Source organism: Phytophthora cinnamomi, assembly GCF_018691715.1.
Source record: "Phytophthora cinnamomi strain GKB4 chromosome Unknown Contig63, whole genome shotgun sequence".
Taxonomy (NCBI): domain Eukaryota; phylum Oomycota; class Peronosporomycetes; order Peronosporales; family Peronosporaceae; genus Phytophthora; species Phytophthora cinnamomi.
In genome coordinates, this window is record NW_027150996.1 from 324253 (window position 1) to 336736 (window position 12484).

General features: G+C 52.8%; 1 protein-coding gene across 1 annotated transcript; it reads left to right on the forward strand.

Annotated features, from left to right (window-relative positions):
• Nucleotides 1–10082: 10082 nt before the first annotated feature.
• Nucleotides 10083–11730, forward strand: IUM83_13192 (Phosphoenolpyruvate carboxykinase; the record flags this gene model as incomplete). The annotated part of the gene is made up of 3 exons (XM_067937853.1): nt 10083–11015; nt 11090–11459; nt 11579–11730. 3 exons carry the CDS (start codon nt 10083–10085, stop codon nt 11728–11730), a joined length of 1455 nt encoding a protein of 484 aa, XP_067786997.1.
• Nucleotides 11731–12484: the final 754 nt, after the last annotated feature.

Here is a 12484-nt window from a genome sequence, read left to right on the forward strand (position 1 = left end):
CGACTTACAGTCTGAGCCGCAGGAGGAAGTGTCGTGACTGGAAGCGACTCGAAGCCGGAGTCGCTGAGCAAGGAGGAGGCTGTTAAGGCTCAGAGTCCAAGGTCCTGTGAAGATAAGTGGACTACGTGTGTGTGGTGTCGTGCCTGTATATTCAAGGGGGTGAAGACACGTGCGGACTGAGACTTGCCAAGCGAGGTACAAGTTTCGTCTGGGAACATCGGGGGTAGCTGGTGTGGCCGACGCAAGTCTGGGCCCACAGCGTAGCCCTGGGAAGGACCGCACAAGGGATCACACGAGTGAGGAAGCAACACATGCCTCGCCCACTTCGAACTGGGCTGAGCGAAGCGGTGCTGAGCTGGGAAGAGCTGAGCTTTGCTGAAGTAGCGCTGAGCTGACCAAGCTGAGCGGTGCAGACGGAGAGCTGAGCGGAGCTGAGCTGTGTCGAGCTGAGCCAAGTCCGTGGTTGTGCGATCTGAGCGTCTTACCTGTTTCGTTGAGAAGCGCTTCGCCACAGCTGGTGCGCGTGCCCGGATCAGGAAACGACTGCGGTGACGGACGTGTGGAAGTCATGTCGACTGTTCCCGACTCGAAGGTTTCTAAGACAAGTGGTGTGGCGAAGTGGCTCCGCGAAATTTGCAGATAGCGGTGTTCCTCTTGCACACGGTGCCCGAACTGCCGACTAATGGAGGGGGTACTCCGATCTTCCGTGAAGCTGCTGATCCTCACCTTGTGTACCCGTCGGTGGGCTGGATCGCTCTTCGGGCGATCTCGGAAGACGCGCTTGCGGTCAAGTCTTGGACTGTCTGGCGGACAGCGGGAACTTGTGGCAGCAGCGGGGATACTTCTACGCGCTGCGCCGGTGTAGGGTCGAGTCGTTGATCTTGGGTTGCCTGGATCGAGACTCGTAGGCCGATGTTGATCTTGGCCTGGGGTTGCCTTGTGGTCGGTGTGTGACCTTGTCTTGCCTTTCCTTGCTTGCCGCTTCCTCTAGCGGTGGGTAGAAACGAGGGTTGGCGGACGTTGGGCCAAGCAATCCTGGCGTCCGGGGTGATTCGATCTTGGAGGCGTCGCTGACTTGGCGTAACGTCGGGTGGGCCAAAGTATATCCCGTGCCCGGTAGTGCGAAGGCGAAGACCACTTGTGATGAAGAAGGAAAAATCGACTCTGTTTAATGTGTTACCAAGTCCTAGTACTGGTCCTGCTTGTTCTCCACACCACTAATCCTGGCGCGCTAGTAGAGAACGTTAGAAACTGGACTAAGTTGGCACTTTTGGAACATCTTCACTTGTTCCAAAAACAATGTTCCAGAGCCATATTTAGAAATTTAGCAACTTGGACGATCACACTGGACCTCGAGCTGATAGCTTCACTTGTGACCCAAAATAAGATAGAGGTTCCTCGCTACCAATCGGAACCGAAGGCTTGCACTTTTCATCACTGAGGGATGTGTCGCTGCCATCAGCAGCTGCGGAGATGGCAGCTTGCTCCCGCTGCGGTCTCTCTACGACTGGGACCTTGGTACTAGACGGGGGAAGTTCTGGACGCTTCCACGTGCCGCCGTTTCGCTTGCCTGCTGCCGCCGTATGTTCGATAGAGCGGGATGCGCGTCGCGGATCTGCATGATATCTTTTACGGATTCAGGAGGGCATGTATTTGTAGAGATCTTCCAAGACATGTTCCTTTGGACTAACGCGAAGGCCTTCGTTGTTCTACTGGAACTTGTTTTTGGACCAAGTTGGGCGTGATTACCGCTGAATTTCATTAAGTACGAATATTTGTTCCAAAAGTACCGACTTAGTCCAGTTTCTAAAGTTCTCTATTACCGGCTCCCTGGACCTCGCTGACTCTCTCTATGGCGTTTGCGTCATCAGTGGGACTGAGATTCGGTGGTTATCTTCAAGATCAACATCATCCCTGTCAAGATCGATATCGTCGATCCTGATCAAATATGCCAGGTATTGGCTTCCGTGGCATTTTTCTTGTGACCTTGACACTCTTCCGAGGTGTTGCATCCGCTGCCCTTGATCGATGGGTTGAGATCGCGGTATAATTCAATTCTCCGCTCCACCACAATCGCCCCCTGCACGAGAGAACACCGCGCAACGGTATTCGCTCGCTGCATCGTCCCAATCGCTGTATCTTCTCCGACACGCGCGCTTCGTATCCTTGCAAACGATGGATCGAAGTGATAGCATGTCTGGCGGTCAGCGCACTCCAGACCAGGACTCCGAGGATCAACTTTCGTCATCGTCCACAGATCGCGCGCCTCCTCCCAACTCAAGATCGTCGTCGCCAGGTTTGGGCTTGCTTGTGGCGGCGGCTGCGACGAGCTCCGAGGCTGCTGGCGGCGCCTCCGACGAGCACCCGTCACCAGGAGACACATTACCGTGTCCTATATGCGCTCAGGCTGCGTGCGCATCGACCGTGCGTGTGGATCGCCCCCCTCTTGATCTCGCTGAAATCTGCACCTCCGTCCAAGCTATCCAAACATCAATCCAGCGCGTGGAAGACGCCGTGACACGGGACGTACTATCCCGCGAACTTCATGATGAACACGCTGACCTCCAGCGCGCCCACACAACCTCGCTTCGTCACTCGGCTGAGCTACACCGTCGCCTTGACACAGCAGAATCCAGCGCCCATTCATACGTTCGATTTTGTCAAGATCGCCACGACGAGTTGATCCAGGAACTCGAGTTGGCAAACTCGCTGCTAGTCTCGCGTAATGCGGATGTAGACGCTCTCGGGGAGCAAATTGAACGAGTGGACAAGCGCAGGGGTGAGTTGGAGCAGCGGCAATCAGAATCTGACGACACCATCCAGCACCTGCGTGATCGTGTTCGTGATCTCGAGGCCCAGATCGCAGCAGTGACGAATCACCCCGATACAGGTCCGATCCCACCTCCAGATTTGGCACGTCGACTGCAGGCCCAAGATCGAGAGCTGCAAGACCTTGCTGCCGCTCTCACTACGACGTGGCAACGGTGTCAGGCGCTCGAGGAGTCCGAGATCTCCTTAGTTGAGGCTGCCGCCAGGCTTCGATCGCAAACCGAGTGTCGTGTAGGAACACGCGCTAATTTATATAAGGCACACTTTCCCCACCGACAACACCCACTAAGTCACCGAAGACTCAATGGGCTTGTTAGGGTTAGAACCTGAAGGACCAGGGACTTTCCCTTGCACCGGGTTGATGTTTCCCCTGTGTACCGAGCTTCCGCTAGTCGACCGACGGAAGACTGTCTCGCGTGCAGCGACGATTGCTTGTGCTACAGGCGGGTTGCTAGGGAGCGCCACTTCGTCTGCAGACGATTCAGCATCCGACGCCGCCTGCGTCACCTGCGTCGTCTCCAGGCGACGGCGAGCACGACCGCCAACAGGATGGCGTGAGGTGTTGGTGCCTCACGCAGGCGTTTCACGATGACTATTGCGGGCGCCAGAGCGGCTCACTCTCTCGTAGTTAACAACAAAGCGAGTAGCGATGCGGTTACGGTGATTTTCGCGATAGCGTTGCTGGGTCTATCGGTTATCAGCAGTGATGCTCTCCCCGGCATGATGGGCCTCGGGGCGCGAGTGCTCCGTCTGGCAGTTTGGGCGGCAACCATGGTTACTAGTTCTTGACTTGGTAAATTGGGAAGTGACACGCCGAATTCTCTGAAAGCGAGCTCCCTCGAATAGCCTGAGGCAGCACCTATAGCCTGACGCGGACGAGGTCAAGATCTGTTTAACATGGGAGTCCACGATGACATCAACTTGGACCTTGCCGTGATGCGAGGCCAGTTGCATTCTGCTGAAGCTGCGCGTGCTGCCACCGAGAACTCGCTGATGAAGGCATCCTTCAAGCACTAGAACACCATGGTGTTCCCCAAGCAAGCGCGCGCGGAGCTCGAGCACTCCAAGAAGGAGATCAAGCGTTTGCGTGTCTTGGAGACTCACTACCTCCAGGAGATGGAGGGTCTTCGGGGAGCAGTGGATGCGCACACCAAGACCGCCGCCCGCTTGGAGAACCGCGTAAGGGCAGCCGAGGACGAGTGCACGCGGCTGGCCCTCCAGCTCACTCGCGAGCAGACGGCGTTCAAGGCTGCCGTGGCGTCGTCGACTGCACAGAGCAAGCATCTGCATGATCGTCTGGTTCGCTTGGATGCTGGCGACGACTCGTCGTCGACTCGCCTCCAGCACCGAAATGAAGACCTCCAAGAACAAGTGAAGCGGCTGACCCGCGCCAACCGGACTCTTCGGGCGCACGTCAAGTTTGAAGACACGGATCCAGATGTCCTTGTGCTGATCTCCGAAGGTTCGTGCCGGTTGCCGAGTTGCTGCATATGCTGGTTTGCGTTCTGACTCTGGGCGATGACTCATTTCCTGCAGGTTTGTCGACTGGTGAGTTGAACTGGGACCTGCTGGACATCAGCCAAGAGACTCGGCGAGTCCTCAAGGACATGCTGGCTAATGCCGATCCGTCACGCACCGATGATGCCATTGCCGTTGACTTGGCCCACGCTGCCTTCCTGGAATCGGATTCTCACGCTGAGTTGACGCCGGAGGGGCGGTCGGCTGAGGCGAACAAGACAACGCCTGGAACTCGTGCCGCCGACGTCGAAGCAGACCGTGCTTCGCGCGCCGCGCAAGTTGGTCGCTCTCGCAAGCGCTCCTTGCAAGAGGATGCCGGTTCCCGACATCTGCGCGGTCGATCAAGCTCCGTTTCTCGTTCGGTGTCGCAGAAGCGTCTTCGCTCGTCGTCAAGTGTAGTGGGCCTACTTTGGCTCACTACTTTAGCTTACACGTCGCGCTACGTGTATGAGGAAGCGTAGGAGTTTATTAATAATTTGAATTAATTATACTTGAGTCCACAAGTATAAGATAAATCAAATAAAACACCAAGTAGCTAGTTTAAGGTAAAAATGAGAACTGTATTGTTTGTAAATTGATCTTCCTCCAAAATCTGCTAAAACTGTTTATCAGCTATGAAAGGGGTTGACAGCGGCTGGCTGTCAGAGCCCCGCCAATATGCACGTCTCTAATTGGTAGAAAGATGCTGCTTTCTACCAATAGGATCTTTGGGTAGGTGTGGACCACTCATTGTGGTGGCCCACTTCAATGTATCCATTGGTGTGATTTACACCAAAGTGAGGAAGTATCTAAAACCTTTAACAGATATCTTATCTGTTAAACCATAAGTGACAAATGTCATGCACAAGTGACAGTTGTCACTTGTGACCGTTGTCATGCACAAGTGACTGTTGTCACTTGTGTGTGTAACCCCGTTACACCATCCACCCGTTAAGCTTAGACGTGTCGGTATCGACACGTCAATTAATATTGACTGCTTGTCAATTGTTTGTGCTGGGGATTTCCGTGCTCATCCGCAATGAGCACGACCAAGCTGCTGAAGACTGCCATTGCAACAGAGGGTAAGTTCTCTGTTGCTGAGTACCTTGCGCGGCAGGGCAAGGTGCGCCGCTACCACGGGAACAGACAACGCAGTGTCTGTGTACGATTCTTCGATGTCGACCGCGCCTGTGCGTCGACATCTCTAAGCGAATTTATGTTGCTTACCGTGATCGGGTAAGCAAGCGCCAAAGTACTTCGAGGCCTTCTCGAAGCGAGGCAAGTATTAGCAACTCCACGCTGTTGCGGTGGAGGCTGGTGTTCGTGCGCCGTGCGCACTGTCCATCCAGGTGGCGGTGCGTATTAGCAACCGCGACCACAACAGGTATACTATATGTATACCTGAAAGCTTCAATGATCTCCGTGCTAATTATCTAGCGCGCGAGTCGTCAGGCGTAGTAGATTATTACAGCGCTCGCACTACCTTCTTGCTGGTAGTGCGTGTTGGGCTTCGTATTCCTTCACCATGTCCGGAACGTCTTCCATCAGGACGTTCCGTGGTTCCCATGTGTCGTGCTGGGGAGGGAAACCTCTCCAGCGAATGCGAAAACAATCCGGACCTCGGATTGTTTTCCTACGATCAACAATTCGCTGGACGATCCAGCGAATTTCTCCGCGTGCGTCTCCCAGCGGTATTGGTGGTGGAAACACGCCCCGATGGTCAACGCCGTGTTGATCTTCATCTCGTGTCGCTCCACGACCAGGTGACGGTCGTGGAGTACCTTCAGAGCGCGGAGGTTGCCGCTCTATACCATCGTGTCCCGGCTGTGGCGGTCTCCCAAACCGCCTTGGACGTGCCGGTCGGGCTGTAGGCCCGACTGTATTAACTGCTCCAGCGCGACTACGCGCTGGAGAGGAGGGTTTCCCCTGCCGAGTCTGTCTCTTCGGGTCAGACGAGCCACTTGGCTCGTGCTGGAGGTATGGCTTTAACCGCCCGACATAAAATGTCGGGTGGAGCCGCATGCTAGACGGTATGTCTAGCGTGTATGCGTTACCGTGGCGTGTCATCACCGTGAATGGCCCGATGAAGCGCGGAGCAAGCTTACTTGCTCCGAAATCCGAAACTGCATGTTTGGGCAGGTTTTGAGTAGATAACAAAACCAATGAATCCACGTTGAATTCATTTGTGTTGCCCCTGCCAATATTATCGGCGTTCAGCTTCTGTTTATCCACAGAAGCTGCAATCGTGTCCTGGACAAACCGAATTACGGCTTGACTTTTATTGATGAAGTCAATCGCATCCGAGCTGAACGAGTTCAGCTCGCTCTCCGCAAGAGGCCCGGCCTCTGCGTGGTTCTTCGCGGTGTCTGCGCCCTGCGCAGACCCGTGGTGGGGACACTTTGCAAGTAGCTTGGGAATTCCTCGAAGCGTTCCTACCTTGTAGGGTTTTTCGTGTGGGTATCACAGGTATGGTTGCTGGAGAGAGAATGTGTGGAAGTGAATCAATCTTGGCGCCTTCCAAGGTCATTTACGCGTGCAATGCATGGATACCAGCTTTTCATCGATGTCCTCGGTTTGCGGTCTGTGATTGGCGGAATCGTTGTAAACACCATCTAATGGGCGGAATCCCAAGTTCAACCCTTCTTGTAGCAGTGCAAGTGGCTACAACTTCAGTAACATCAGAAACAGAAGGTATCAGCTTCTACCTGTTCTTTATTCAGGCAAAAGACTGTATCAGGAACTGGGGATGAGCAAAAAATCAAGCCACACACCATACTGGTAATCTACCAGTGGCAGATAACGCTTCATATCACGATGAAACGGGTCGAAACCTCCACAATGTGCGAGTGGAGAAGTTGCCGCCAAACACCGCGGCCAACGTGCAACTGATGGAACAAGGCATTATCCATTTTATCAAGAGGCAAGTACTATCGCAGAAAATGCTCCTTAATTTGGATCGCTTAGGAGGAGTAGATAATCCATACAAAGTCGACCTCCTCACTCCCCTAATGTGGTGCGAGACGGCCTGGAGTCAGGTTATTAGTCCCGCGACGATACAGCACTGTTGGAATCATTCAGGACTTATCAGCAAAGCTAACGTGAAGGATATACCTCACTAATACAATATATATATACTTTCTGAAGGTATATCAATCAGGCGTCCCTTATTGACGCACAATACTGTAGCCTATCGTCATAACGATTATTGTCATAACGACTATCGCCGTCATGATTGTGATTATCGTCATCATGATTATGCCGTGATATTCATAATTGCATTGCATGATGTTGTACGTGCTGTACACAGACAACGACCCAGAAATCCGACAGACACGAACTTCCAGCACACAGAGTCGACGGGGAATTATTATGTTACTACATGTATGGGGAATGACATTCAGTGGTGTCGGATGTCTGCGTCGTTGTCGGTATGTGAGCCTGCCTGTCCCCTGCTTGCGCTGCACGGTGCAGTGCACCACTGGCTACGCTTATTTTCAAATTCGCTGGCAGTTCACGTCGCTCGCAGTTTTCCACTCGCTCTTCACGCACATCCACCTTCAAGCCGAACGATGCGCACCCACCTACTAATTGGTGCTATACTGCACGCTTTCGTCCGGCCTATCGCCGCAGTCGCACCGGCGACAAGCCCCAGCCTACTTGTGTCCGACTGGGATCACATCCACACTGCCAGCAAAATCAGTGTCTCTGGGACGAGGTTGTTAATAACTAGCGCTACCGACAACGACAATGACGTTGAGGAGAGAGCGGGACCGTCCTTGCCTGTCGCCGAAAAGGTCAGAACTTTCTTCTCGTCGTCGAAAGTGACCCCAGAGCGACTCAAGAAATGGCTCGACGAGGGGAAATCCGCTGACGTAGTTTTTGCTCGCATGAGTCTTACCAAGGCCGGAGACGATCTGCTCGACGTTGACGGCTTCACTCAGTGGCTCAAGTACGTCGACGACTTGCGTGCCAAGAACCCTGCAAAGGAAACGTCCGCGATCTCGAGACTGACCGATTACTATGGTGACGCTACGCTGTACAAAATGATTGACGAAGCGACGAAGATCTCAAGAACGAAGGGACTTGCAACGAGATTACAAAACGAACAAATGAAGCACTGGGTGGCCGCCGTAAAAGACCCTGACGATGTATTTCATTTTATGGAGTTGGACAAAGTGAAGGAGGATATTCTTAGCAACCTGAAGTTCTCCGCTTGGGCCAAGTATGTGGACGATTTCAACGCGAAGTACCCCGAAAAGCAGGCGTCGATGGTACCGGCGCTCTTAAAGAATTTCTATGATGTCCATCTATTCCAAATGGCTGAGACGGCGATGAGCGTGGAGGGGACCAAAAGTATCGCCACCAAACTCCAAGACCAATTGATCAAAGTCTGGCTCAACAATCGAAAATCTCCGGATGAGGCTCTGCAAAACCTCGGACTCAGCATGTCAAGGAACTCTCTTTTGGACCGTCCGCTCTTCAACGTTTGGTTTAAGTACACGACTGCCTACAGCACAAAGTATCCCCAGGAGAAGTCGACAGTGATCGAGACGCTAACGCGAAAATTCGGCGATGACCAGGTGGCTAGGGTGCTTGGAGCGGCAGTGTCAAAAGATGCTACACGAAGTATTGCCACAAAATTGGAGTCTGCCCAGCTCGAAATGTGGTTCAGAAGTGGGAAATCTGTCGACGACGTACGAGAATTGCTACGTCTTTATCTTATAGGTGACTTCACCGGTAATCCTCTCCTCAACACGTGGGTCTCGTACTTGAATGCCGTCCTCAAGGAGAACCCTGGAAAGGCAACTGAGTTGTTGACAAAGTTGGAGAATCACTTTACGGACAAACCTTTCAACCAAATCCTTCTAGCAGCCATGAAGTTCCCCAGCATGGAGAGCGCTGCAACTAAAATCCAAGGCGAAAAGATCAAGGGTTACTTGGCGAGCAATCAAACCCCTCTACAAGTCTTTAAATGGCTAGATCTTGATAACGTGGGAAACGGCTTATTTAGTAACCCTCAGCTCACGACATGGATGAAGTACGCGAAAGACTTCAAAAAGAAAAATCCGAAGTACCAAGAATCTTGGTTCACGCCAATCCGTATGTATTACAATAACATCGAAGGGATGATCGAGAGAGCGAAGAACAATCCGAGTATCACGAAACTTGTCACACTGCTGGAGAGGGAGCAATCAAAGTAACGGAAATTACGGAATAATACCCCGGGCACTATTTAATAGTACCCCTCACAAAATCTCGAAAGGTTACTCTGTATTACCAAAAGGTTACATCGCTACCTTAGCTTACTCGTCGATCAGTGCAGCATCATCAAGAGCGTCGTGCAGCTCGTCCAGGTTAAAGTCGTCCATATCCTCGTGGTCCTCGTCAGCGGCTTCCCAGCTTGTACAGAATTGCTCACCATACACGTTGTGCTTCGCAACGTGCCAGTCCAGGTAGCTGTCTGCAAACCCAGCAGCAGAGACTGAGTTAATGACAGCAGTGCTCGGAAAAAATAATAGCAGTTCAGTAATTACTGTATTGTTGCGGTACAATTATTTATTATTGGGTCTTCACAAAGTCAATAAAATGTGATATTGTACCAATAATACCAGTACAATACCGGTTTAGAGCGATTTTGTGACTCGACTGATCTCGGCCAGTCGTTAGAACGACTGGTAGACAACCAAGACACCACAGACGCCTTGCCGCTTGCCTAGCAGTCTAACAAGCTTCCCCTCATTTTCCAATTCGACAAGATGGCCCCCAACCGTGAGATCTGCGCTTTTTTCTACGAGGACAAGGGCCAAGGTGACTATCGCTGCCAGCTTTGCGGTACCTCTCGCAAGCAGCAAGTCGGCTCCGGGTACAGCAATCTGCTGTCCCACCTCACCTCCACGCACCCTGACTTCGAGGAGACCTACCAGGCATCGGTGGCTACGGATGCGCCCCTCTCGAGCTTTGGGTTCGTCTCTGAGGCGACCCAGCATCGCTACCAGTGGCTACAGTGGGTGGTGGAGCGCAACATGCCCATCTCGGAGGTAGACGACCCCCTCACGAGGTCCATGGCAAGCTGGAAGCCTGTATCGTCCAAGACGTTGAAGTTGGACATGCAAACGTGCTCGGCGAACGTCGGTGACGTGATTGAAAAGGAGCTGGGCGACATTTTCGGTGTCATTTGGGACGGGTGGACCCATGGCACCGTGCACTACGTGGGTATCTACGGCGTGACCTTCGTAAACGGCAAGCGCCGTGAGCGACTGCTGTCGCTGTCACCTTTGGTGGACGGTAGCCAAGACGCGGAAGTCCACATCGCCATGTTCAAGCGTGTACTGTCTCTGTACAACAAGAACGTCTCAATGGTGGCTTTTCTGGTTGGTGATAATTGCGCCACCAACCGCCGAATCGCTACGCTAATGGAGTTGCCCTTGGTCGGGTGCGCGAGTCACCGCTACAACCTCGCAGTCAACCGATACCTGGCTGCCTACGAGTCCGAGCTTGCTGCCGTCAACAGTCTCATGGTGCAGCTTCGGCACGTCAACAACGCAGCGGAGTTGGCGAAGTACACTGACCTCAAACCTGTCAAACGGAATGTGACACGGTGGTCGTCGACATTCGAGATGGTGCGCCGCTACAAAAAAATCCGGGATTCGATTCGACAGGTTGATGCTGTTGAAGAGTTTATTCCGCGGGTGCGACTCACAAAAAGTTACTCGAGCTTCTGGAGGAACTGAAGAAACTGGATAGCGTGTGCAAGAGACTGCAGGGCGAGAGCATTAGCATGGCGGACGTGCGCGTGCTGTTTGACCAGGTGGCGGACGACTATCCGGATATGGCAAGCCACTTGCGCCCAAGCGCAAAAATCGTGCATTCTCCTGTGTTTGAGGCGGCCCTGGTCAAGATCGAGAACAAGGTCAAGTTAACTGCGGCTGAAGCCCGATCGGTGCAGCGATTCGTGGTTGACCCTCCTGCCAGCAGCGGCAAGAGGAAGGAGAGGTCGTCGAGCGACTACGCCAATGAGATTCTCCGAGGAGGAAAGAAGGCGAGATCATCTGGTGCTGCGTCGGCCACCTACCATGACCTGGCGAAGGTCGTGCCACCGACCTCGAACACGGTTGAGCGACTCTTTTCGCAGTGTAAGTTTATTCTTACACCCCAGCGGTCTTGCATGCTGCCCGCTAACTTCGAAATGTTGGCGTTCCTGCGCGTGAATCGCGACTTGTGGAACGCGACTTCTCTTCTCACCACCGAGTAGATGACGTTTACCTGAGGACGAGTAACATGCGGCAACAATATACTGATATTGGCCCAGTTATTATTATTGTTGTGCTTCGTATTGCCGTTATTACTACGCTCGGCATGCACTTGCAGTACAATAAAAAACTGTATTGTCGGACCCCTGAATGACAGTGTTGCTGTCAGTGTCGCGCCATGCCTTCCTTACTCACTCACAAACCACAGCCACCGCCGGCATGCGCGGGTTGCCGAAGCGAGTGTACTCGACCTTGTCGCTCTCCTCCTGCGAACGTGTGCAGGCAGCGCTAGTGAATGGCTGGGGCTGCGTTCTATAGTGAAGTGAGGTGTAACAAGATGACTGGTCATCAGAGCAGGGTAGGGTACGTGAGTTACTGTAGGGTTACTACCGGGTTACTCTGAGAGGGTACTATTTGGGTAGAGGGTATTAATCGGGAATTTCCGTTACTACCTAGACCAGGAATTTCCCCCCCAGCATGTGTTCCGTTTTCTCGACCTCAATAGAGCACGTGAAATGACTCTTGCCAGTCCGAACTTCAAAACGTGGGCTAAGTACCTGAACGACTTCAACCGTCGGTATCCCAAGGCCAAAACGACGATGATCGACGGACTCCGGGCTAACTACAACGACATCAATCTTCTGACGATATTTAATGCAGCGAAGGAGGAACCCAAGACAAAAAAGCTAGCGATGAACTTGGAGAGCGCTCTGGTCAACAAATGGGTAACTGAAAAGGAACCGCTGGAAGTTCTTGAAAGGCGGTTTGATCATTTAGGATTCGCCGATGAGCTGCTTCAGAGGTATGCCAAGAAGTTAAAAGCGCTGTCAGGAACTACATCGTAAAGACAAAACCATGTCTTGGGCGACAGTGCAGCAGTGTTACAGTTCAGTTTGCTCCGCTTGCTC